This window comes from Sphaeramia orbicularis, chromosome 9, assembly GCF_902148855.1.
Source record: "Sphaeramia orbicularis chromosome 9, fSphaOr1.1, whole genome shotgun sequence".
NCBI classification, from domain to species: domain Eukaryota; kingdom Metazoa; phylum Chordata; class Actinopteri; order Kurtiformes; family Apogonidae; genus Sphaeramia; species Sphaeramia orbicularis.
This window is the reverse complement of record NC_043965.1, coordinates 47,757,642-47,783,870: the sequence shown is the minus strand read 5'-3', so window position 1 is coordinate 47,783,870 and position 26,229 is coordinate 47,757,642. Positions and strand designations below refer to the sequence as shown.

At 37.1% G+C, this 26,229-nt stretch overlaps 1 protein-coding gene across 1 annotated transcript in view; it reads left to right on the top strand.

The window, feature by feature from the left end:
- Positions 1–23,467, top strand: part of mccc2 (methylcrotonyl-CoA carboxylase subunit 2) — a 33,384-nt gene extending 9,917 nt beyond the window's left edge. The window contains exons 8-17 of the mRNA XM_030142571.1: positions 305–369; positions 2,908–3,007; positions 3,103–3,198; positions 4,333–4,405; positions 5,073–5,149; positions 15,154–15,220; positions 16,666–16,822; positions 18,664–18,778; positions 21,710–21,795; positions 23,077–23,467. Of these exons, the coding sequence (XP_029998431.1) occupies positions 305–369; positions 2,908–3,007; positions 3,103–3,198; positions 4,333–4,405; positions 5,073–5,149; positions 15,154–15,220; positions 16,666–16,822; positions 18,664–18,778; positions 21,710–21,795; positions 23,077–23,194 (954 nt within the window). The 3' untranslated portion in view covers positions 23,195–23,467. The remainder of the gene's footprint in view (positions 1–304; positions 370–2,907; positions 3,008–3,102; positions 3,199–4,332; positions 4,406–5,072; positions 5,150–15,153; positions 15,221–16,665; positions 16,823–18,663; positions 18,779–21,709; positions 21,796–23,076) is intronic.
- Positions 23,468–26,229: the final 2,762 nt, after the last annotated feature.

Here is a 26,229-nt window from a genome sequence, read left to right as displayed (position 1 = left end):
ATGAGCATAAAAATATAAAATATATAAACTATAAAAACTATAAAACTAAATGAAAATGTAATTTACTATTGCTAAATAAATATATATTTACATAAATGTGCAATGTATGAGTGATTGTGCATATAAAAATAATATGTTAAATGTGCAGAACTGTCAGAGGTGAAGTATGTAAGGGTAGTTGAAAGTGTGGACATGAATTCAACTCTAATACTGGGACTGGACTGTGGTGTGTGGATATCTGAACCATATTGTACTTAACAAACTCAAGGAAATAGTAAAGTTGGATCTGCTCGGTGTGTTCTAGGTAAAAGCTGCTACTGGAGAAGAAGTGTCTGCAGAGGACCTCGGTGGTGCTGATTTGCACTGCAAGTAAGGAGAGACTATACTTTATCATTAGATTTCATGCACAGGTTTTTGAAACATAGTTTTTGGCCTAGAAGGAGTTTTGTTCATCAGCTGAAATGATAAACAGGCTGGAAAAACTTACATTTGTAGGATTATAAGGATCTTACTTTTGTTTATTGCCTTTTTTTTGTCGTTCTGATGGAAATGCGCTACTTCCTGCAGTGTCATATTGTCAAAAATAATTCTTCAGAGGGCATGTTCTACAGCAGGAAGGGTAGAAATAGTTTGCATAAACTTTCAAGGCCTCATCTACTTTAATTGTTGCAGAAAAGCTGCAAATTGCTGTAAGTTGTAAGTTTTCTATAACAAACATTTTTTGTTCATCGGTAGTTTTGAAAAAAGGTGTTTTTCATTGAACAGGACATTAACAACTTTTCTGGTGCGAAGTGTCTTTTATCTGTGCAGTGTTTCCTGTGGAATTGATCTCTTGGTGTGGCATAGTGTCATGGGTGGGGGGGGTTGGTTGGTTTCTGTTCTGCCTTGTAAAGGAAAGAAAATAACTACATTGCAACCGCATTTAATAATAACATGTAATAATAAAAGTATTATTAATTATTGAGTCATAATGCATTCAATATCATAGTCAAATGCAGCACAAATGGGCAGTTGATCCAGTAGTGACAGGCAACAGAACCAACAAATAAAGATGGAAGACACTAAAATTTAATTTTAAATTCAAGACTTCAGTGTGCATAGCCTAATGTGTAGGTCTATTATTGATTTTTTTTTTGTGTCCAATGTATCATGTGGCGGCAAGGATTTTGCTGTGACAGTGCGCCACGACAAAACCTTACCAGCTGAAACACTGCTGTGTAAAACTTCTGTTGAGACTCATTTATGTTCCCTCGCAGTATGAAAAGAAAGTCCACCTTCTGTAGCTAACTCTGTAACCATCTATGTTTGCCAGACTGTTAATGAATATATCCACCAAGGGCAAAATTGTGACGAAATTGTCTTTTTTTTTCCATAATTTAGAACAGGTTTATTGACACTATTGCTGGAAATGCGTAATATCAACAAACAACAATAACAAAAAAAGCAGCCTTTGGAGTTTTTGACAAACATTTGTAAAATCCCTTTAACATCTGTCCTTTTACAATATTTTCCAGAGGTCTGCATTGTAGCTGTAGTCTGGTTTTCCATGAGGACTTTACTGAAGTAACTGTGCATGTTATTAATGAGCATAAGCAGGGAGTGTGCATGTCCCAGTTACAGCCAGTGAGTTCAACTGTCAACAGATGCTGCTTTATTAATTTGTCTCTGCTCTGGTAACTGCCTCTGATCACCCTGTCAGAGTTCATTTCACTATAATCATCAGTAGCATGTTCATGATGTAACACCACTAGTCATCCTGTACATCCACACCTGTGTCAGTGGAGTTGGCCGCTCACTCACCCCTGGGTTTTCAGTTCATTAAACTCCTACATAAATGTACACACACATTAATGTACATACACATTAACGTACACACACATTAACATATACACACATAAACATACACACACATTAACATACACATATATAAACATACACACATACATACACACATAAACATACACTTAGAAATGTAGTACGGTAATTTTTTTTTATGTTGATGCTGCTGGTCCTTAGCAGCTGCCACATTCTATGAAGAACTGGAGTGAACTACAAGAAGAAATCATCTCATTTTGGCAATTTAGGTATTTTTCACATGTTCAAAAGCGACATCTCGAATGAATCAAATTAATTTGATTCATTACTCAACTCTTGATCATGTCCATGTTAAAGAGAGGAAAACATGTCTTAAACAGATGTGATTTGTGAGTCCATTCCATTTGTTTTATTTCTTTGTTTTTTTGTATCAAATCCTATTGGATAAGATAAGATAAGATATGACTATTTATCCCACCTTGGGGGACATTATAGTGTTTACAGGAAAACAAAGTACTGAAGACAGGCAGAACATATAAGAGTGAAACAGGAAACATGCAAGTGTGTCTGCTATTAAATTAATTTTTCTGTACATACGTAAATATTATTTACATATCTGCAGTACGGTTCCACATGGTGTTGATATGATGGGGGCTGTTACTGTGGAATCACTTCCCCTAATAGTTCCTGTGGCTCTGCTCGCTCTGTTTCATCCGTATCCATAAGATCTGAGATGTGCAGAAAGGTGGATTCAGTGAATGTGTAATATGCACAGATGCTTCCAGTTTTGTATCTGTATTTATGGCGCATAAATGGTCCCTTAGAGCCAACTGAAATCATCCTCTGAAACATTATTTGAATAGTTTCACACTTCAGGAAGTAATGTATTGCTCTTACAATTGAGTTAATACTGTATACAATCAAACATAGTTAAATAAAATAAATAAAAATCACTTCTTTTTAGACGATAAAAATTATAATCCTTTTTATTTGACAAATGCTGAGCATCTATTTTGTGTATGTAGTCATTGAATTCAGTCATCACTTTAACATTGATGTTGGTTTGTTTTGTTTTTTTTGTTTTTTTTTCAGAAAATCTGGAGTTACAGACCACTACGCTTTAGACGATAACCACGCACTGCATTTAGCAAGAAAAGCAGTCAGATCACTCAACTATAAGAAAAACCTGGAGGCAAGTCTAATACTGGTCATTTGTATTGTAGTGTATTTGAACTGAAGGTGTCTGTGGAACGGGCTTACGTGGAGTGTGTTTGTGTGGTATTCCAGGTGACCACAGAACCCACTGAAGCCCCTCTGTACCCTGCAGACGAACTCTATGGAATAGTCGGAGATAACCTGAAACGCAACTTTGATGTCAGAGAGGTATTTGTCCAGGTTTCTGTATTACTTTAAAGGGAAAAAGACAAAAAGGCTTATTGTAGTATTGTACTTTATCTAGCTTTTCGCCTCTGAAGTTTAGAGTCATTTTTTGAAGTTGTAAAATACTTGGGATTAGGGTGTCAATGTATAATATTTTCCTGGCTCCACTCAAACCATATGTCCTTTTGTCACTTTGCCCTTTGACTTTATGTGTGCGTTAAAATGAATTAAATTGATTTGCTATGGTATACTACATTATTTACAGGGTTCGTATGGGTGCTTGAATCCTTGAAAATGCTTGAATTTTTATGTTTTCTTTTCAAGGTCTGAAAAGGGCTTGAATTTCAGTTTAAGGGCTTGAAAGTGCTTGCAATTATAACTCTGTGATGGGATTCATTCATTTATTTTCAGTATTAATTCAAGCCAAAGCTACTTACAGAGAGGTGATGCATTTTGAAAAATCAAACTTTATATCAAAAAAGAAAAGTAGCGGGTGCTCTCAGGTCGACTCCTGGTACATTTGGATAAAATTTTGTGTTTTTTAATTCCTAAACTTTTTGCTATTATGAAACATAATTTTAGATGTTTATAGCATAATACAGTGTAGATCATTGTGGTAAAAAGTGAAAAAAATAATCATGAGTACATGTATTCCTGTAGATACTCATTTGACCCAAGTGATAAGGTGCTGTGCTGGAAAAATTTGAAAATGCTCAAAAGTGCATGAAAAGTGGTTAAATTTGAACTTGAAAAATGTGTATGAACCCTTTTTGCTAAAGCTTTAGGGCTGGTACAGACAAACCTTCTGTTGCTTCACGACTTCAAAACCAGCCTCTGAATCAGGTGTTTGTTCTAAAATGAATCACATTGTTTGGCCTGATGTTCTCCTTTAGTTTTTGGAGCCAGCCACTTTGATTTTTGATGTAAACCCAGGAGTAAGAATTTCTGCAAACTCTAGAGATGGCAGCCTATTTGTAGTGCTGAACAGTATTGACAGTTCAGTTAGCATCCACAGTCCACTAGCGGCTCCACTTTGCAGGGCGTTTTGAGCTCCAATTCCCCTTTTAATGCAAGAGCAGCCCTGAGTACTTTGTTTAGCATTCAGCTTTGATGACTGGATAACTTATCTGATTGCAGGTCATTGCCAGGATTGTAGATGGAAGTAAATTTGATGAGTTCAAGGCTTTCTATGGAGACACACTAGTAACAGGTACGTGCATATCGTTAGCCTTGTAGCATAACTGTCTAATTCATACACAAATGGACAAAAGTTTGTGCACATGTTGAATTCAGGTGTTTCTTTTCTAACAGGGGTCTGGGGTACAAAACAATACTGACAAATGTCAGAATATAGTTTTATATTGGGATAAATATCATACTGATTATTAATATTGATGCTTATTTGTCAAATCCTCTTACAGTTGTGTGTCCCAATATTTATGTCCATATAGTTTATAAACATCAATATTTCCTTAAACTTTAATGGTAGATTTTTCTTCTTCAGTGAGATGTGAAGAAAGTAGATGGTTAGTTGTGGTAGAAAATGATTATTCAGTCAGAGCACGAAAAATATTTTAGAAATTTAGAGATAGAACATTTAAAATCATAGTCAAAATCTAAATCAGTGAGAGAAATGAAGAGAGAAATGAGGCATTTTGGAAGCAAAGATAATTTAAACCAAATTAATCAATGCAATGATATTTATCCCAATATAAAACTATATTCTGACATTAGTCATTATTGTTTTGTAACCCAGACCCCTGTTAGAAAAGAAACATCTGAACTCAACGTGTCCACATACTTTTGTCCATTTGAGTATTTTCATTTATTATCTACCATCCTCATCATTTGACTTTGACGAACATCTGCCTGTTTAGGGTTTGCCAGAATATTTGGGTACCCTGTTGGAATCATTGGAAACAATGGAGTCTTGTTTTCAGAGTCTGCAAAAAAGGTAAGTCCCCTTTGAATCTAAATATACCTTCAACAGTTGTATAGTGACTGTAACTGTGTCATTCAGGAAAAATCCACCACAAATCACCAAATTCCAGAAGATGTTCACAACTGACCATGAGACATATATCCAAAACTTGAAACATCTGATGTGCTTCCATGTGGAGGTACACCAGTGTTCAACAGTTTTCAGCTATAATTTGGCAAATATGGACCTGTGGCTCATCTTTTACAGAGATTATAAACGTCTTGTACCTTAGGAGAACTCGAGAAAATGGTGTTTGTCTGTCATGAATAGTAATAAAAAGTAAAGACTTATTGAAGTTTGCATCAGTGAAACCATTAAAAACCGTCCAGCCCTTTGAGGCTGCATTTAGACAGCAACGATCTGAACCGAAAACACAGAAGTGGCATTGCGTTTTCACTTTTAATTCCATGTTTAGACGTGTGTTGTGGGGGGAAAATCTGCATGCAGACAGATGCTGAAGTGTGTGAAATTTCCTATTTATGGATGTAGTATGTACGCCAGGTAGCATCACCACCACCAAGACCAAGAGCCTGCGTAGAACCGTTCTACTTCTCTTCCTGTTCTCTCCTAGTGCGAAATACAGTCACAAAACAGGGAACAGAACACTACTCTATAAAGATTCATGACAATTGCTGAAACGACTCTTGGATGTAAATTAGAGCGGCTAGGGCAATTTGAAGGTCCGTCACAGGGAAATAATCTGACATGTTGTTTTCCTGTACTGGCGCATGCCTGTGGTGTAAACTCTATGCGATGAGAAAACGCAGTTTTGCGTTTTCAACCCTTTAGATGGTGACACAAGAGTGGAGCCTTTTTAAGATTTCCACTCTGGAAGGTGTTTTCACTTTTTTGCATTTTCAACTCCCAAAACACTGTTGCCATCTAAACAAAACACATCTGATAAAATATTTTGTCGTACGTTTGACCTTTGGCTGAAGGAACTGGCAAACACACTACATCTGGAAAGATTAAGGTTTTATAATGATGATGGAGGCAAAGTGTTTGACCAGATATGGGACCCTGTGTTAAAATGTCTTCAGTGAGGTGACTGATGTGAGTGACTGACCCTGCTGTTTTCTTCATTACATACACTTTTCTTTCTTTTATTTGATAAACGATTACTAATTTGTAGCATAATAACTTATGGTTGTCAGGACTGTGTTGCTGTAAATTCATTGATACGTGTGTGTGGGGGGGGCTGTTTTGTGTTGTTTTTTGTAAAAATGTGTGTGTGTATTTATTTATATATATATATATATATATATATATATATATATATATATATATATATATATATATATATATATATATATGTTGTTGTTTTTTTTGTTTTCACCCGAGAGTGTTGTCATGTAAACTTGGCCTCACTGTTATTCTACACCAATAAAAGCATGTCTTTAAACTGTTATGTCCTAGACATAGTGTTAGTTGTGACAGAAGATGCTGCTGTAAGAGAGAATCTTCTCCACTTGTGTAAATGTATTTGGAATAACAAGGACACGCCTTATCAAAGTATATTGATTGCCCAAAGGATGCAATTTTTAATTTGCCAGAAGAATCAAAGATGACCTTGAATCTCAGACTAGAGTCACAGAATTAACTCACAGCAAACTCCTTCATCCTCTAATTCTTTTCAGTATAGTTTTCCTCTGTTGCTGAGGTTGTACAGTCTGTTTTTACCTGCATGGCTCCGGGGTCACTACTGGGAAAACTACCAGGCTTATATTTATTAAAATGTCCTGGAGTTTATCAAAGCGTGGCTTCGCTTCATCCTTCACACCAGACAACTTCAGTCAAGTCCATCTGGAGCTTCATGACATTCATCATTCATCATCATCTTCATTGACTTTCCTATAGTTTGTAACGGCCTAGGAATATGGAAGAGTTGTATGTCAGATACAGACTGGAAAGACCTTCCAACCATGTACAAAGGGGGGGGTTTCAAAAGGGTAATTTATGTTTCAACATATGCTCCATGTAGGTCAGTACAGTTCTGCAAGCGTTGGTACCATCCTTTAAGTCCATCGATGTAAAGCTGAGGACCATGTGGTTTTAACCATGTCAAAGCTATGGTCTTTTTCCACTAACTTTTTGAAGCCCCCCCCCCCCCCTTTACTTAGTTTATTTATTTCGAATATGCAACAAAACAAAATAATCCTACTTAGTCCTTATAAATGAAACAGATTGTAAGATAACTTTGAACTGGATAATGAAAATTACAAGTAAAGATATTTATACCTATTTTAAGGTACCTTGTACAAAATTTGTAGAAATTATAGATAAGTATGTGAACTTTGCATGACTTCTTCTTTAATCTGTTACTGACGACTGTCTTACTTGCACTAAATATTGTATCAAGCCATCCTGAGCACATGGTTGCATAACATTTAAGCTTACCAAGTGAACGCAAATGTGAAATAACATCAACTAATACATTGATGAAGAACAAGGTGTGTCAGAATTAGTAAAATGCATTCTTTTTTTTAGAATTTATTAGGTATGTGTAACAAAAACATTGGGCGCATGTCCAACAGAAATTTTGGTTCAAGTGAATTATCTAGAATTTTTTATCCAGTTTTCTTAAAAATGTCCTCACAAGAATAGCTTTATGATTTATTCCATGATATGATTTCATGGCCTTTTACGTACCTACAGGAAGTAGTGGTTTCGTTCTCCTGCCATGCAGAGGGGGGGCTTCCTCACACTCCTACCAGATGAGGTAGAGAATTGGGTCGAGGCTTCTATGTATAACTTTATCTGATCAACTCAGTGTTTGAGTTCCCTCCTGAGGATATGATCAGTGAGTTTTAAGTTCCAGCAGAATGCACAAACTGTAATCTTTTGTTAACAATGAATGATAAAGGAATAACATGAAGGTACTCACTTTAATTATGTACAGTTACTTGTTCCTTTTATTAACTAGGTTGTTTATTATAAAGTTGTAATTGGACACGTATCTGTTTTCTTCAAACAATATGGTCTGTGCTTTTGAGACTATAGTCTGTTTTAATCCGTTACACAGTGGACAATTTGATTTGTTAATTTCTTTTGCCCCTAATGAAATTTTAACCCTTAATAGGTAACCATGGTGCCCCCCACAGCTACAGGTAACCTGGGGTCCAGCTAGACCCCAGGTTACCTACGGTGATAAAAACATCTAAAAATGTTATTTTTTAGTCAGTTACAATACTTTATTGCTTATAGTATGAAAGGATAGCAATGAAACGAAAAAAATATAACAAAATTGTGCTTTATTTTCCAAATAAATTCTCCTTTACTGCGTGAAGTACAGTTCTCCTTTACTGTGTGAAAACATACAAAATTGAAAACGTGGGGTCTGCTGGGACCCCAGGTTACCTATTAAGGGTTAATTATGGCACATTTTAGCTACAACACTAACTGGTGTTATAGAAACACATACTAGTTAGCATATTTAATTGTATTTTATTTGAATTTTTTCAGGAACAGGGTATTTTAGTCCCTTGCGTAAGTAAAAAAAAAAAAAAAAAAAGTTCTCTTTTTTGATCCGGTACCAGGCTTATTTTGTCATTTTTTACCACAAAAACATCATTTAAGTAAATCATCAATCTTGTCATATCAAAGTACTTATAAATACCAACCAAAATATGTTTTATAAGTTTCTTTAGGTTATTTAGTTGAAACAATATACCCATTTGAACAGCAGTTTTTTTTTTATCTGTTGCCGCTTTAGTCCCTTATTTATCAAATAAAACCATGACTTTTCACAAACTGGCTTTTGTGCAATTTCAGAACACGTGCCTCACATACAGTCAGATGAAAAAGTTAGGACGCCCCCTTTAAACCTTTGTTTTCTTTACCATATAAATACCTGGGATTCTGATTTTTTTATTACAATACTAAGAAACATACACCAAAAAAGATGAAACTCCAGAAATGCTTTTTAAAATGTATTTGGGAGGAAAAGTTGGGACACTCTTCTGTTCGTTGTTTCTTCCAAATCCTAAAATGCAGATTGAATGCACCTGGTTAGGTACAAACCAGTGGGAGATTGGTACGAAGGCCTTTTCAGGATTCTATCTTTGAAATAATGAAGACAAGGGTGTCCAAACTTTCCCCTCAAATAAATTATTAATTAAAATTTACCAACACATTTTAAAAGGCATTTCTTCAGTTTCATCTTTTTAGGTATATTTTCTCCACATTTTAGTTAAAACAAAGATGAAAATCCCAGATATCTAGATATGGTCAAGAAAACTTAAGGTGCAAAAAGAGGGCATCTGAACTTTTTCCACATGACTATATCCACACACTCAAACACACTTATTCCGATGTGTACATACACTTTCACAAACACACACATACACACACATCCATTCTTCTGACTCAACTTCTTGCTCTCTCGCTGGATCAGTATAGTATTCATCCACGGCACATGTTAACGTGGGTCTTCAGAAAAGAAAAACCTTACCCAAATAAATAGTAACACTTTTAAATACAAGTAAAAATATATTCTACTGAATTGATTGAATTTTATTGATACAAACATTCAATAACCAATGTATCTCATGTACATGTATATCATTCCAAAATTTTCATTCACTCGCACCTTCTGTACCAGTACACTTGGATTGTACACGCACGTCGGTGTATCGATACTTAGCAGATAACCTTCCCATCCCTGCTAAAGACACATATGTATACAGACGGAGCGTCCTGTCTGTCCTGTGTCTTCATTAAGTCTGTAATAATGTTGCCATGTTTATTATTATTGACTTTCTTCTTTTTCTCAAAAAACTTTGGTCTTCTTAATGGTATTTGGTCAGTATATTAATTCAGAGCGGCGCCCTCTGGTGGATAGATTGACAAACACTCACTGTAACACAATTGACATGTCCAAGTATGAAGGCAGTTACTTTTACAGGGTTTGAAACTGATGAACCTGTTTATATACGTAAAGTGAACATGAACAGGACTTTAAGGTGTGACTATTGTGTGACTATTGCGTGAGTGTGTGACTATTGTATGACTGTGTGACTATTGTGTAACTGTTGTGTAACTATTGTGTGACTGTGATCTTGTGTGACTGTTGTGTGACTGTGTGACTACTGTGTAACTATTTTGTAACTGTGTGACTATTGTGTGACTGTGACACTTGTGTGATTGTTGTGTAACTATTGTGTGACTATGACTCTTGTGTGACTGTATGACTACTGTGTAACTATTTTGTAACAGTGTGACTGTGACTCTTCTGTGACTGTTGTGTGACTGTGACTATTGTGTTACTGAGTGACTATTGTGTGACTATTTTGTAAATATTGTGTAACTGTGTGACTACTGTGTGACTAGTATATGACTGTGTGACTACTATGAGATTGTTGTGTGACTCTTGTGTGACTGTGTGACTATTGTGTGATTATTGTTTGACTGTGTGACTACTGTGTGATTATTGTTTGACTGTGTGACTATTGTTCGATTATTGTTTGACTGTGTGACTATTGTGTGACTATTGTTTGACTGTGTGACTATTGTGTGATTATTGTTTGACTGTGACTATTGTGTGACTATTGTGTGGTTATTGTTTGACTGTGTGACTATTGTGTGATTATTGTTTGACTGTGTTGACTATTGCGTGACTATTGTATGACTATTGTTTGGCTGTGTGACTATTGTGTGATTATTGTTTGCCTGTGTGACTGTTGTATGACTATTGTTTGACTGTGTGACTATTGTGTGACTATTGTTTGACTATGTGACTATTGTGTGATTATTGTTTGCCTGTGTGACTATTGTATGACTATTGTTTGACTGTGTGACTATTGTGTGACTATTGTGAGACAGTTTGTTCTGCTCTTGGTTGACTGTTGGACATTATGGGAATGAAGTGGCTGTATCTGTGTTCATTTTTGGGAGTCCATTATTGTCTGGCCCATGATATTTTCTGTGGCCAAATAGCATTTAATCCATTCCTTCCATGTCTGCATGTCTTTTTTTGGAACACTTGAGTAAATTGTACAAGCCTCACAATCACAAATCGCATGTATTTTCCAAAGCACTGTGCGTTGTACTGCTCCATCTGAAACTGTCAAGGACTTTGACCGGATACTGATGTTGTTCAGATAGATTTGCTCTTGAATAACAGTTTTTCTCTCTTGAATAAGCTTTAGTCACAGATGGCTTATAATGACCCTTCATCATCGAGGTACCGAGGTTCTCCGATACAATAAACTCTCAAATTGCACTTGGATATCTGTGCTGTCTCATGAATACCTTGATGAATGGTGCTGTGATAACATAGCATTTAGAAAAGAAACCATGAGCAAAGGATAGTCATGAATTCCATTTAATGTCCTTAATATCCAAGGCAGTCAGCTGCGGACAGGCCTGAACTGTAGGAGCTGGGTTCGTCATTACAGGCTAATACGCTTTTCAAACGCATCTGAAATCACATTACAGGCTTGACCTGAAAGAAGGGCTCCTCTGATTCGTTTTTCACTCAGGTCTCAATTTGACGGTTGGAGCGTTGGTTATCTCATCGGTGTAATTACTGTACAAAGACACTGACACAGTGTTTGAGACAGACGCAGATGTGGAACAGACGTGCCCGGAGCATATCCAAGAAAAAATCAATGCAGCACCTGCGATTAGAGATGCAGTTTGGAGATGCCCATCCACCACTTTAAGACGCGCCGGGGCTTTTATTTTGCTAACTGTTAAAGTGTTAAAAGCTTTTCTGGCTGATGCATGTTGGTAATGGGGAGAGGGGAACGGAGAAAGGATTAGAATTCTGTTGTTGTACGAGTATTTCAAAGCAAAGTGATGGATCATTTTTCACAGTGACAGTTTCTAATACGCAGCTGTCTTTCACATCGTCTCCAACCTCCGTTTACACTTTTCCATGCACAGCAGGGGAAAAAAAAACAAGTAGAGGTAACTGCCAAATAAAGAAAACATGGGAGTAATTCAGGGATACAAAGTATATGGAAATGAGGTATCTCTGCACACTCCACAGTCTTGTTTGTTTGCATGTGCAGTAGATTCTGGCAGGACCGGTGTTGTACGCTGCCTTTAGTGTCGGTGAAGCTGAAGGATGTTCTGATCTTTTACATTCACAGTAAAATTCTGCAGATAAAAAAACCAGAGCAACCTTTAGTCCAAGATGATAAATGTTTGTCCTGACTTCATTTGAGATGGAAAGGTAGTGACCTGACACAACATATATATTGTAAAATATCTATCACAAAACTAATGAATAAGAAGGGTGTCTGATCACATGCTCCTCAGGTCCATATCACCAATAAGTGACTTGAAGTAAAGTCTACTATTCTACATTATATTTCCTTTAGAAAAAGCCAAACATTATCTGGTCTGTATCTACATTAGTGTCTTAAATGATCTGTGTCTGTACCATCATTCAGTTGTGTTGATCAAACAAAGAGACAAAATGTTCATCAAAATATAGTGATAGTTCTTGAAATTATGTCTTAATAAGCACAGATTTTATGTATGAAAATGAAATAATAGTTTGTGAATCGTGACTGTTGTAATGATGAAGTGGGTTTAATGGACTCTCACCAGGTTGGTGTATTTCATGTGCCTTTTTAAGTTTTGTATAAAAATGTTTTACTTATCCCAAACTAAGGGGAAATAGAAACACCTTTTATAAATAAATTTCTTTTTTTTTTTTTTTTTTTTTCTAACTTGTCTTGTCCAGCATCCTAACAGCAGAATGGTAGTCTGGCTGCCTTTTAGTGCTGAACAAATTTGTTTTGCCAAGGGTAACTTCATAAAGTATATGAATCTCCTCTTGATATTCTACTGTGTTTATTATGAGTTTTGTTGAACCACATTTCGATGCTGGACCTGGAAGAGAGAAGAAGGTGGCGAAGACCCTCACAAGGAATTATCAACAATACAAACAGTAAAAACTATAGAGATAATTATAATGGTAACAGTGACTACAACCAGAACTGAGTAAACTGGGCAGAAGAGAGAGAAAAAACAAAACAAACAAACAAAACTACAAAAAAATACAATAAAATACATAAGACCTATTAAATGATGAATATAAGAAAAGAAAGCATGAACAAAATATCATATACCACGTTCGCACAAATAATACCCGTAACAAATAATACCAGTAACAAATCCACGCAACATCAGTTGTTCACATTAATCTGCTGTGACAGAGTGAACAAGGCAAAGAGAATGAGGTGAAATAAACTTCAATTATAGATTGATCAACTGTTTGTGGCATCTTCCCAGATTAGAGTAAAAATGTCATCAGTGTGAAATTATGTTGATAGTCCAAAATGTGTTTGTTAAAAACGCTCCACTGTCACATCACCAGCTAAAGGGTTGAAAATGCAAAAGTAAATTTTCTGGTCGTGTAGAGTTTACATCACAGCACTCATCAGTACAGGAAAACAACATGTCAGATTATTTCTCTGTGACGGACCTTCAAGTTGCCCTAGCCACTCTAATCTACATCCAAGAATCGTTTCAGCAATTGTCACGAATCTTTATAGAGAGTAGTGGAGAGCAGAGAAGGAGGATGTTCTGTTTCCTGTTTTGTGACTGTATTTCGCACTAGGAGAGAGCAGGAAGAGAAGTAGAGAGGTTCTATGCAGGTACTTGGTAGTGGTGATGCCACCTGGTGTGCATACTACATCATTAAATAGGAAATTTCACACATTTTTGCGTGTCCGTCTGCTTGCAGATTTCCCCCCCAAAACGCATGTCTAAATGCGAAATTAAAAGTGAGAACGCAACGCCACTTTTGCATTTGCAGTTCAGATCTAAATGTAACCTCAATCTGTCTCACTGACTGATACTGGTTTACTGGTACTGACCATCTGGAATCAACGATGCTATGTCACTTACAACCAATGGCTGCTCCCATAGGTTCTGACCCCGCCCATAATTCACATAATAAAAAGGTCTGGTGTGGTGTATTTATGGTGATTTTTTTTTTTTTTTTTTTTACCAAGTTTGTGCCTCTTACTTATAAGTAAAATACAAAACACAGTAAATGTCATAAACATGACCAGTACAGGTTCATGTTAAGACCAGCGTGGGGAAAAAGCTCCTCATGTCATACTTTATTGCCTTTATGTTAATGTATAACATGTTGGAAGAGTAGGTTACACCTCAGCAGAATGCCAAACCCAAATGAAATGTTCCAAACAATTACAAATTATAGCACATCTCATATTCCCAAGTAATCTTCAGTTATACTTATTTGGCTTACATCTCACAGTCTTCATCAGAGCATTTCAAAAACACAAGTTCAGTCAGTTTAGACAAAAGCAGTATTTTTATGAAGCTGATAGTTGGACCCAGTTATATCAGAATAAATCACTCTCATATCCCATATCTGGACTAATTCGAAATGTACATAACATTTCCTCTGACCCTGGGTTGTCTATTATGATACGTTAAAAACAGAGATGTTTAGCTGAAACTGATTCATTTTCTCTGTCGTTATAGAACAGTCCTGTTACTGGTCGTGACACATTCATAATCACTGGGTTTCTGTGTGCACGTGCATCGAGCTCTAATTGACTTTTCTGTCTGAGAGAAAAGAGTCCTCAAATATTTAGCAGTTCTATCCCTCCATATATGGGTGGGGACATGTCCCTGTTGTCTTGTATGTAAATCTACGCCCTTGAATTAAAGTGAGGCCCAGTGCTCACAGACACTGAATAAATGGTTTAAATATGATGTTTTCAGGCTGATCACTGAGCACATTCATCATTTATCACTTTGTGCAACATTTTGAGTTTTCATTGTTTCTTGATGACCTGCAGAAACTTGGTACGGATTCTATTGTAGGATCAGTAGTTGAATGTATTTACATATTTAAATAATTTCATAGTCAAATGCATCCTCACTGTCCTGTTGTTGCATTAAGATGTCTCTATATTTAATGTTTTTTTGCTCATTTGTCATTTTTTAGGAGGAGCTAAATTCAGTGTCAATTTTAAATGTCTTCTCAGGGGACACATTTCATTGAGCTGTGCTGCCAGCGAAACATTCCACTCATTTTTCTTCAAAACATTACAGGTGAGTGGACGTTTGCTTTGTCAGGATGGTTGATCTTGAAAGAATCCACAAATGAGTTTATTAGTTCTTCATCAATACTTAATGTTACTCAGATGACACTGTATAGCAAAAGATTTTTACCATTAACTCTTACTATTTAGATCATTATTATGCAGCCCTTTATGTATTTAATGCAGTCATGTTAGTCTAAAGGCAAAATCAGCATTAGTCAGGCGTCCACCTAAATGCATCAAACATTTTATCCAAAATTTTCAGAAAATCTGTAGAAGAAAAAAAAAATGCTAATTTCGGTTTCCTTCCATCCACGTTCATTGTTATGGAAGTATTTACACCAGGTCCATCATCGTGGTTTAAATGGTTACCAGTCAGATGTAATATGTTGTTAACATTAACATAAAACCTTAGCTTTTTATTGGTTTGTTTTGGTTTTTTAAACCTAGAAATTCATCAGAAAACCTGAATTTGGCTTTAGCTTTATCCTTTGAACCACTTGTAGACTGAGGGTTCATCTCATTAGCCTCAAAGCATAATTACCCAAGTCATACACAGATGACAGAAGTATGTGGACACATTGAATTCAGGTGTTTCTTTTCTAACAGGGGTCTGGGATACAAAACAATAATGACAAATGTCATAATATAGTTTTATATTGGGATAAGTATCATATTGATTATTAATACTGATGTGTCTATGTCAGATCCTCACGAACAGGACATCTTACAGCTGTAGACATGATGTGTCCCAATATTTATGTCCATATAGTTTATAAACATTGATATTTCCTTAAAGTTTAATGGGAGATTTTTCTTCCTGAGATGTGAAGAAAGTAGATGGTTAGTTGTGGTAGAAAATTATTTTTTAACAGTCAGAGCATGAAAAATATTTTAGAATTTTAGAATTGGAACATTTAAAGCAAAGCAAAAATAACAATTTAAACCAAACTAATTAATGCAATGATATTTATCCCAATATAAAACTATATTATGACATTTGTCATTATTGTTTTGTATCCCAGACCACTGTAAGAAAAGAAACACCTGAATTCAGTGTGTCCACATACTTTTGTCCATTTGTGTATGAGTTAGGTCATGATATGAGGATAACAATATAACATCTTAAACTCTTGCACAGTTTTTCAGAGCTTTTATTTAAGATTAGTTTCTGCAGCTCTTCATCCATTGTGGGATGTTGTTGCTGCTTCCATCCAATTATATAACGTTTATTTCATATATTAATGGAACACATTGTATATTTTCCCTTTTGATGCACAAATAGAAAACATACATAAAAACAGATGAATGTCGTACACACTTACTGTAATTGATAATACACAGGAATGCAAACCTTTTACCCATAGTTTTAACTGTTGTCATTTATTTGTAATGAGACACAGAACAAATGAGCCCAGTTTTCCTTGCCATCTCTCCTCTACGTCGTCATTCCAGGCTTTATGGTGGGCAGAGAGTACGAAGCAGGAGGAATTGCCAAGGATGGCGCCAAGATGGTAACAGCGGTCGCCTGTGCCAACGTGCCCAAGATGACCGTCATAATTGGCGGCTCCTACGGTGCAGGAAACTACGGCATGTGTGGCAGAGCCTACAGGTACAAAGACTGAAGATGGATTATATGTGAGGAGCTGGGATGGCATTAACAGTTTATTTATTTATACTCAGTTCAAGTTTTTTTAGGGATACTGTCGTTTAACTGCCCAGTTTTACTTGGATACCATTGAGATTTATCAGACAAATGATGCTTCAAATAGGACAAAAACAGTCCTCTATCCTGGTGTACTCTTCTAAATCTAAATGTTAGAATCAGGGACAGCGCCATCGCCTCACAGAGGGTTTGATCCTTTGTCTGCATGGGTTCTGTCAGCGTATTCACACTGGGTCCAACTCCTCAGTATTAAAGTATCTGTTGTTTGTCCTAAAAGTCACTAGAAGTTACTAAATGACATCATCATCTAATTTACAGAATTGTAAATGTTCATGTCATTGTAACAAATGATGCAGGACAGAGGAGTAACATTGTGTTAGAGACAAAAAAGTGGGAATAAAAACAGCCTAAATATGTTTAGAATAGGGCTGTCAGAATTAACATGTTAACGCAGATTAATCCATTATCATGATTAATCTGATTACAAATGTTCACTCCATTAACCCATCTACAGCGCAGAATGACTCTGAACATCTCTGCCAACGCATTTGGGGCAGTTTGTCCCAGTAGAGTTAGCATCGTGCATGTGCAAATGGTCAGTTGATCCAGTAGTGACAGGCAGCAGAACCAACCCATAAATATGGAAGATGCTAAACAGCACGTTGGCACTCTGGATGGAAATATGAGGACAACAAAACCCCAAGACGGAACAGTCGACCGACATAAAGTATTATGCACACTCTGCAGGAAGGAGTTTTCTTTTCACTGAAGCACTTCCAGCTTAAAATACCACATTAACATCAAGCAGACGTTAGTCAGGGATTCTGCTAGCACTTCGGCTAACGCATCGCCCAGCAGAACTTGAAAACAGTTAGATGTTCATCCAATAAATGACTGAAGAAACCACTCAGCTCCTTCACTGCCCATGAAACTAAATGAATGTTTGAGATTTTTGTCAGGGTGATCATGATGCACTGTCTTCTGATGGCACTATTTATATTTAACAGGGTCAACAAGTGCCAGTAAATGAGGGTGTAGTCCCAGTACAGTCAACCAAGTGTTTGATCACATTGTGTTGTGGAAATGTATAAATCACAACACAGCTATAAAATAACCATGACATTTTCTATCATGTTTGATTCTTTCCTTTCCTTTCCTTTCCTTTCCTTTCCTTTCCTTTCCTTTCTTCTTTTCTTTATCAATCCATCCTTCCTTTCTTCATCCACACACATAATTCCTGGACAGAATGACTTCACTCTGTCATAAAAAATTGCACAATATGACTTTACAGTGCGCAGTTTATAACATGATATAAATAAGACAATGACATTTTTTCTCTTGTGGCATTAATATCTCTGTCTGCTCAGACTATGAAACTATTTTTACTCTGGTGAAAGGAATGGTTTAAGGCAGAAAACCCTTGAAAACATGTCTCTAACAAACGCTCTAATCCAAATCGATTTCCTGACATCATTTTGTCATAAAATCTCCTCTGACAAGGAGAACTTCCCACAAGAATAATAGGGCCATTAGTAGTGGAAATCGGTGGTATCACCAGACTGCATTGTCATTTTAAAATGTATATTCACACAGTTGATTGAACATTTGATAAATGTACAGGTGTGCCCTGACATACCCAGTGGTCTGTTTCTCCTCTAAGTGCTCATCCATCATGTTTCTTTGTACTGGTTCAATCTTTCTATTGGATCTCCATCACTGCTGGGTTCCTTTTTGTTGGTGTGTCAGTATCTGCTATTACACATCTGCCTGTTTCTCCTCTGTCCCAGCCCTCGGTTCTTGTACATGTGGCCAAATTCTCGTATCTCTGTAATGGGAGGTGAGCAGGCGGCCACCGTCCTGGCCACCATCACCAAGGATCAGAGGGCCCGAGAGGGAAAGGAGGTAAGGATTCACATCAGACACCTCATCTGAAGGCCAGTCCTAATGATGTGGAAGAGTTACTGCCAAAAGCATAAACAGTCTGAAAGACACTTGTCTTCCAGTAATGGTTTGACATAGCACTTACACTAGGAGGAAGTGATATCAGTGTTAACAGTGATGACTTATTGTGAATAGTGCAGTCACTGAATGACTCCAATGAAATCAGGATGTTCTGAGTTTATTAAGAGTTTATTAGAAGCTTCATTATGACACTTAGCATCTGTGCTGTGAGCTTTAACAGGGTTTAGCTTTATACACAGTTACATGGTTGATGAAGTTTATGCTCTAAATTAATAAACATATCCTTTACTCATTACTCATCATATACTCTTTGTCGGGATAAAATATTGCAAGACGAATATTACACTGGGTTACAAAAAAATGTTTTTTGCAAGTTGTGTAGGTTTTTTCAACTGAATTAGGACCATTTTGCACCGCTAAATCCAAAAATGACATCTGTTTTTCTCAATCAGGTCAGGTTTTTTTGCTAATTTGATTTTGAAAAATTTGATCTTCTCACAAAATATAATAATTAATACCAAAATAAGATTGGTAAGCACACTTTATGAAACTTGTGACTTGATTCCTGTTAGGTACAATGGTGTATTCACCGCAGATGTAGCAGAATACGTCAGGCTTATTTTTGCAAGATCTTCTAGTTGAGGCCATTTCATTCACCTGTAATATTAAAAAAAACCATTAATCATAAATTGGCAAAAGTAAAATCTTCAGAACTCGTTTATTGCAAGAAATATGAAAGAATTTTGTATCATATGATGTGAAAATGCCCATAAATGTAAGCAAAAATGTTAAAAAGCCAATATGTAGCATAGTTCAGAAAGTTGACCTGATTGAGCAAAATTAATGTGATTTTTGGATTCAGCACACCAAAATTATCCTAAATCAGCTCAAAAAACTTAAACAATAAATTTGTTGTTGACCAGCGTTATCAATATAAGTAAAAGACATATAGTTGAACTAGTGCATTGACTGGTGTGGATCCACAGATTCTACATGTGGTACTTTTTATGCTGTTGTTTATTTGCGCATGCTGTACCGCATTTGTCCAGCCATCACCGCCAAAACATTCCGGGCACAGCAACATGATTGTAAGGCTATTGTATTCCAAAATTACTAATATCTGCCAAAATATTGGTTCTGTCAACTTGCTGTTTTTGCTAGTCTGTTCCTTAACCAAAAATTCATAAGTATGACAAACTGCAGCAGTCAGCACTTTTTGGATTTTGTGTGAATCCTGAGACACACACACGCACACAGAGGCCTTTTATAATATAGATTTTTGTACTTTTTGGAGCCAAGATGAAGCTTTTTCTTCTTCTTCTGACAGAGGGACTGGTCTGTTGGGTCAAACTGGTCCATCTCATGATCTTTGATTGTGATCGATTTTTATCCTTTAGCCAACTTCTGACCAAGGGGGCATTGTAATCAATTAGTCGTCTATCTGTCCATCCGTCTGTCTGTCCATCAATGATAATCACTTTATCTGAAGAATACATTGACACATCTGCCCCAAATTTATACTGTGGATGCATCTTGGCATGGAGCAGAAGATTATTGAAAATAGGTGACCTTGACCTACTTTTTTAAGGTCCAAAGTCCTTGTGCATTGTGCCGTTATATTATCGGAATAGTTTCAAATAGAAATATGTATGTAATAAGTTTTACACAAAGACAATCTAAACTATATTATTGGTCAGTAACTTTCAGCAGAATCTTACACTATATTTGGCGGAGAGTGATTAAAAGTGCGCAGGACGTTATGCTAATTTAACCTCTGATCTACTTTTCATTGTAAAGATCATGTCATTAAAATATATATAACATCGCTGTCAAAACGTTCAAATTCAAGTAACATTTGCTTTAAATGACCTGTTTGAGAGTCATTCCAGTATTTTACAGTGTTGCACTCACTAATGGGTTTGTAGCATTAATGTCACTATCACAGCTCATTAACTTAGTGAGTTTATTTCAGTTTGTTTATAACTCCACTTTAGCACCTGTCTGCATTAAATGTCAGAGTTTATGAGATGAGTTGTTCTGCTGCTGCTGAAGAAATAATGGGTTGTTTTCCTGTTGATGGGTTGTTGTCCTGTCAGTGGGTTGTTTTCCTGTTGGTGGGTTGTTTTTCAGTCGGTGGGTTGTTTTTCTGTTGGTGGGTTGTTGTCCTGTCAGTGGGTTGTTGTCCTGTCAGTGGGTTGTTTTCCTGTTGGTGGGTTGTTGTCCTGTTGGTGGATTGTTGTCTTGTTGGTGGGCTGTTTTTCTGTCGGTGGGTTGTTTTTCAGTCGGTGGGTTGTTGTCCTGTCAGTGGGTTGTTTTTCAGTCGGTGGGTTGTTTTTCTGTTGGTGGGTTGTTTTTCTGTTGGTGGGTTGTTTTTCTGTTGGTGGGTTGTTGTCCCGTTGGTGGGTTGTTTTTCTGTTGGTGGGTTGTTGTCCCGTTGGTGGGTTGTTGTCCCGTTGGTGGGTTGTTTTCCTGTTGGTGGGTTGTTTTTCTGTTGGTGGGTTGTTTTTCTGTTGGTGGGTTATTTTCCTGTTGGTGGGTTGTTTTCCTGTTGATGGGTTGTTTTTCAGTCGGTGGGTTGTTGTCCTGTTGGTGGGTTGTTGTCCTGTTGGTGGGTTGTTGTCCTGTTGGTGGGTTGTTGTCCTGTTGGTGGATTGTTTTTCAGTCGGTGGGTTGTTTTTCTGTTGGTGGATTGTTTTTCAGTCGGTGGGTTGTTTTTCTGTTGGTGGGTTGTTGTCCTGTCAGTGGATTGTTGTCCTGTTGGTGGGTTGTTTTTCATTCAGTGGGTTGTTGTTCTGTCGGTGGGTTTTTTTCCTGTCGGTGGATTGTTTTCCTGTTCCACTCATGAATCCCATGTTCTGTCCTTTTGCGTAGTTTACCGCAGAGCAGGAGGCGGCTATGAAGGAGCCCATAGTACGGCGGTTTGAGGAGGAGGGCAGCCCGTACTACTCCAGCGCCAGGTGACAATTACTGTTTCATAAATACAATGTGCCTTTTGAATGGTTCTATGTTTCACACTGCATTTGTGACAGATTTACTCCAAAATAATCTGAAAACATCATGTACTGCTTTAAGAGCTGAACCACCTGAGAGACTCTTCCTCCATTAAAGCTCTGATACAGTGGGTTCAGTCTGTTCTTTGTCCTGTTGTTCTGTTTGGTTCATATAACCAACCTTTTCTTCTCCTCCTGCAGACATTTTTAATGCTCCGCTAAAGTTCTGAATGTAGAAATGCTTTGTCCGTGTCCAACAGATCTCATCTTGTGCTTGTCTGAACCTTTGTCATATTGACGAATAGAAGCATTAATGCATTTATTGTAGAGTCATATCAGCGGGAAACGATACAAAGGACTGCTACAAATGACATCTCATTGCTCGCTCTAATTTCTTTAATAAAAAACGGCTAAAATTGAAATAGAAAAACCTGAATGCATTCATATTATTCAAGTCACCATTATAGCCATTAATCTAATGTGCAAGGATCTGAATCATTGTAACAGAATAGAAATAAAAACACCGCCTTGTCCTTGAATGATGATGATGATGATGATGATGATCCACTATGTGTATTCTATGACAGATGAGTGTGATTCACAGAAGGGAACATGTTGATTGAAGTATCCAGTAATAATCCTGTTTTAGTAGTCGCTTTTCTATTGGACATCTGAGCAAAACTTTACCGATATTTACTAAATATCGAAAAAATAGAAGTGCGTAATGTCGGTTTTTCCATTAAATCACAAATGCAATGCTTTGTTTATTTATTATTTGTTTATTTATAGATGACACGAGAAGTCATTCCATAAACATGGCGATGAACGTAAATATGGTGTTGATTTACAGATATTTTCATTATTATTATTATATGTTGCCACTCTATCTCGTACAAAATTTTAAAAATTATCGGGTTTCCTGGTGTGTCCACACATACTGCAACATGTTTCTTCTTCTTCTTCACTTGTAACATACGTCAACATCCATTTTTTTAATTCACCTGACTCTAGTTGCAAAAAAAGGTCTCCATTGCATTTTTGCACTACAGCTGAAAAAACCACGTCTTGCCAGGGCAAAAACTTTTAATCGAAAAATGAGACTTTTGGCGAAATCGTCGTTTTTCCATTTGGTAAAATTTTATACGCAAGATATATTTGCACAATTTGAGGGTCAATGGAAAAGCGACTAGTGATGTAGAAAAATCAGATGAACCAACTGTAATGCGAGTTCTTTTTGTTTTCTCGCAGACTGTGGGATGATGGGATTATCGATCCCGCCGATACTCGTCTGGTTTTGGGACTGAGCCTCAGCGCCGCCCTGAACGCACCGATGAAAAAGACCCAGTTCGGAGTGTTTAGGATGTAACTGTGTGCAGGTACAGCCCTTAGGTAGGACACCATTCAACATGTACTGTAATAAGAACACCAGTAGTTTTATCAGTGATACCAGATGAAAGTAAAACAAACCCTGTGTGTGTATGTGTGTGGGTGCATTATGGGATGGTGAACTCTTCCACTTGTCGTGCCTTAACTGTTACTATTCCACTGTAAATGCAAACTGTACTATTTCCTTGGGTGAATTAGATTTTTTTTTTTTTTTTTTTAAATCAAATCCAGTAAATGTTCCTGTATAAAACTGTAAACCTGTGTGGTGTCCTTTACTTCTCAATAATTTCAGTTTTTCACACATGAAAATCAGACAGCAGATGTTCATAGGGGGGCGCTGTGGAGCTGTGGAAGGCTACACAGATAATACTCTTGATGTTTTTGAAGCTAAATACCTTTTATTTTATTAATTTATTTATTTAACCCTGTCCTGTTTGGCAAGTTGTCCTCCATTATATGTGTACTGGGGCCACAAGCTGCCTGACAGTTTTGATCTAAGAGGGTTTTGAACCTTAGACCAATTCCCCCTATTGATTGGATTTAATTATTTTATTACTGTATAGATATTACCTGATGGGAGAACAGGACAGGGGTTATACACAAACAAACACTGACACAGACCCTGAAACAAACAAACAACAGTAACAACAACAATAAACAGTAACAACAATAGAAGAATATCAGCGAATGTGAAGAACAAAATAGTCCAATATCACAATAACCAGGAATAAACAGGAAAGGAAAAAAGATAAAGAAGTAAAGATAGCAACAGAATAACACTGGTGACCTTGAAGCTGAAGTACTCGAAGGTAACAACAGTCAAGTGTAGACGTACATCTGGATGCATGTTTAAGTGCACGTTTGTGTGTGTGTGTGTGTGCATGGATATGTGCTAAGGTTACACTGGTCTACAAGGAAAATGCTTCCAGAATAAAAGTAATGAAATTTTACCACATGAGAGTCACTGATAAAGAACAATCAAGTCAAAAATGCTGGTTTGCTGAACTTTCCAAGACACAGCCTTGGGTCAAAATGTGAAACTCAAGAATTAACGAGGGAATGCAGGGCCAGATTAACACTTCATTGTACCCTGGGCAACAATATTCAAGGGCCCCATCATCACAACCCCAGGATCCCTATAATGTGACAAAATACAGAATAAGTTCCAGGAATATATGTAAATATACCCCATACTTCAATATCTAACTATCATCAAATGCATTTTGATGTACAAATGTGTAAATGCTCGTAGAACTACAAGTGCACCACTATAGCCTCTTGTCAAGGCCACTCACTTGCAAATGATGATATGAAAACAAAACACATTAGCATCAGTATAATCTAAAATTGATCCACTACACTACATTCTTTAAATTTTCAGCTTTTTTAATGTCCCTCTCCTTTTTCAATTTTCGTTTGGCGCTCCCACTTAGCTGCTTCTGCATGTTTGCAATGTTTTGATTCGCGTACGTCGCATATGTCGCGTAGTTCTTGACGTCTCACATCCCGCTCAGTGCACGCACGTTGATTTGTGTCACCGCTGATTCGCTTTTTGGACTGACCAATGAGGAGAGGGTCTCAGCTCACGGTCAAAGACAGCAGGAGCAGGGTTTCGGTGCAGTGCAATGGCTCCGGGCAGCGGACAGTTTCATTTATAAGCAAAAGATAACCTGATATTTTCGTTATGCCCGAGCTACCCAGGGCCGTTCAGAGGTCGCGGGCCCCTGGGCAATTGCCCAGTTGCCCATATGGTTAATCCGGGCTTGAGGGAATTGGTTTGACTCAAAAGGAATATTTGTCTCAGAGCTACAAGATCTACTTCAAAACACTGTCTGCACATTAGAATACATTCACTTTACAGGTTCTATTTAGTGGAAGATTTATAAAACTATTATATAAATGTACATAAACCAATATATATATGTAATAACACTTAATCATATACCTTGAAAACATCGGTAAACCGGCACTTTTGTCATGTATTTTCCAATTAATCTTATTAAAATATGTAACATTTAGCACATTTAATGTCTGAAGCAAATCATTTCTAAAAAATTGTAGACCAGTGTTATAATAGTTTTGGATTTTTCATTATAGTTTAGTTTTATTTAGTTTTGACTTTTTTTCTCTAATTCAGTTAGTTTTAATTCGTTTTTAGAGCAGGTTTGCTAGATTTTATTAGTTTTCATTTTTTTGTAAATGCTTAGTTTTAGTTTTTTGTTTTTTTTTTTTTACTATCTTTTCTCTTCTTCTCTGTCGTATTCAAATAAATCCCAGACAGGACTCTGCTGCTTTCTCCCAACTTTAGTCTCCATGTTTCCAGGTAGAGTGGGGACCAGAAGATGACTGTAAATGACAAGTGATGGACTGTTAAATATCATATGGTGTCGCTAGCTAAGATTGCTAGAGCGAAATAAATCGATGTTATATCAATCCAACATTGACAAAAACAAAGGGAATTTTATCCATAATTTTTATACATTTTAGTTAGTTTTGTAAGCACACAATACAGTTCCGTTAGTTATGGTTTTTTTCTTTTAATTATAGTTTTTATTTATTTCAGTTAATGAAAATGTTTTTACAATTCTAGTTTTCGTCATTTCGTTACTTTTCGTTAACGATAATAACCTTGATATGTGCGTGGGAAGTTGCGACTGCACCTGCCCACTATCACCAGCAGCAGGACAGGGACGGCCTGGACAGCACAGGTAACCACTGACCCACAGAGCCCCCAGGACCCAGAAGCACAGCACAAGCAGGAACAGAAGCAGGCTCAACCCCCCCACCGCAAGCCCCGACCCAGGAGACGCACAGGGGGGCCCCAAGCCGGCCATACTAGCCACTGGGCAAGGAGCCAGAGGGGGTCCCTGGTCATTTTCTCCAGTGCATGAACAAAACCCACACCACCAGCTGGACCCCCCCCCCCCCACACACACACACACACACACTATGCCCCGAGGCCCACTTGCATACCCATGGGGAGGCCCCAGCCCAGGCCAGAGGGTGCAGATGCAG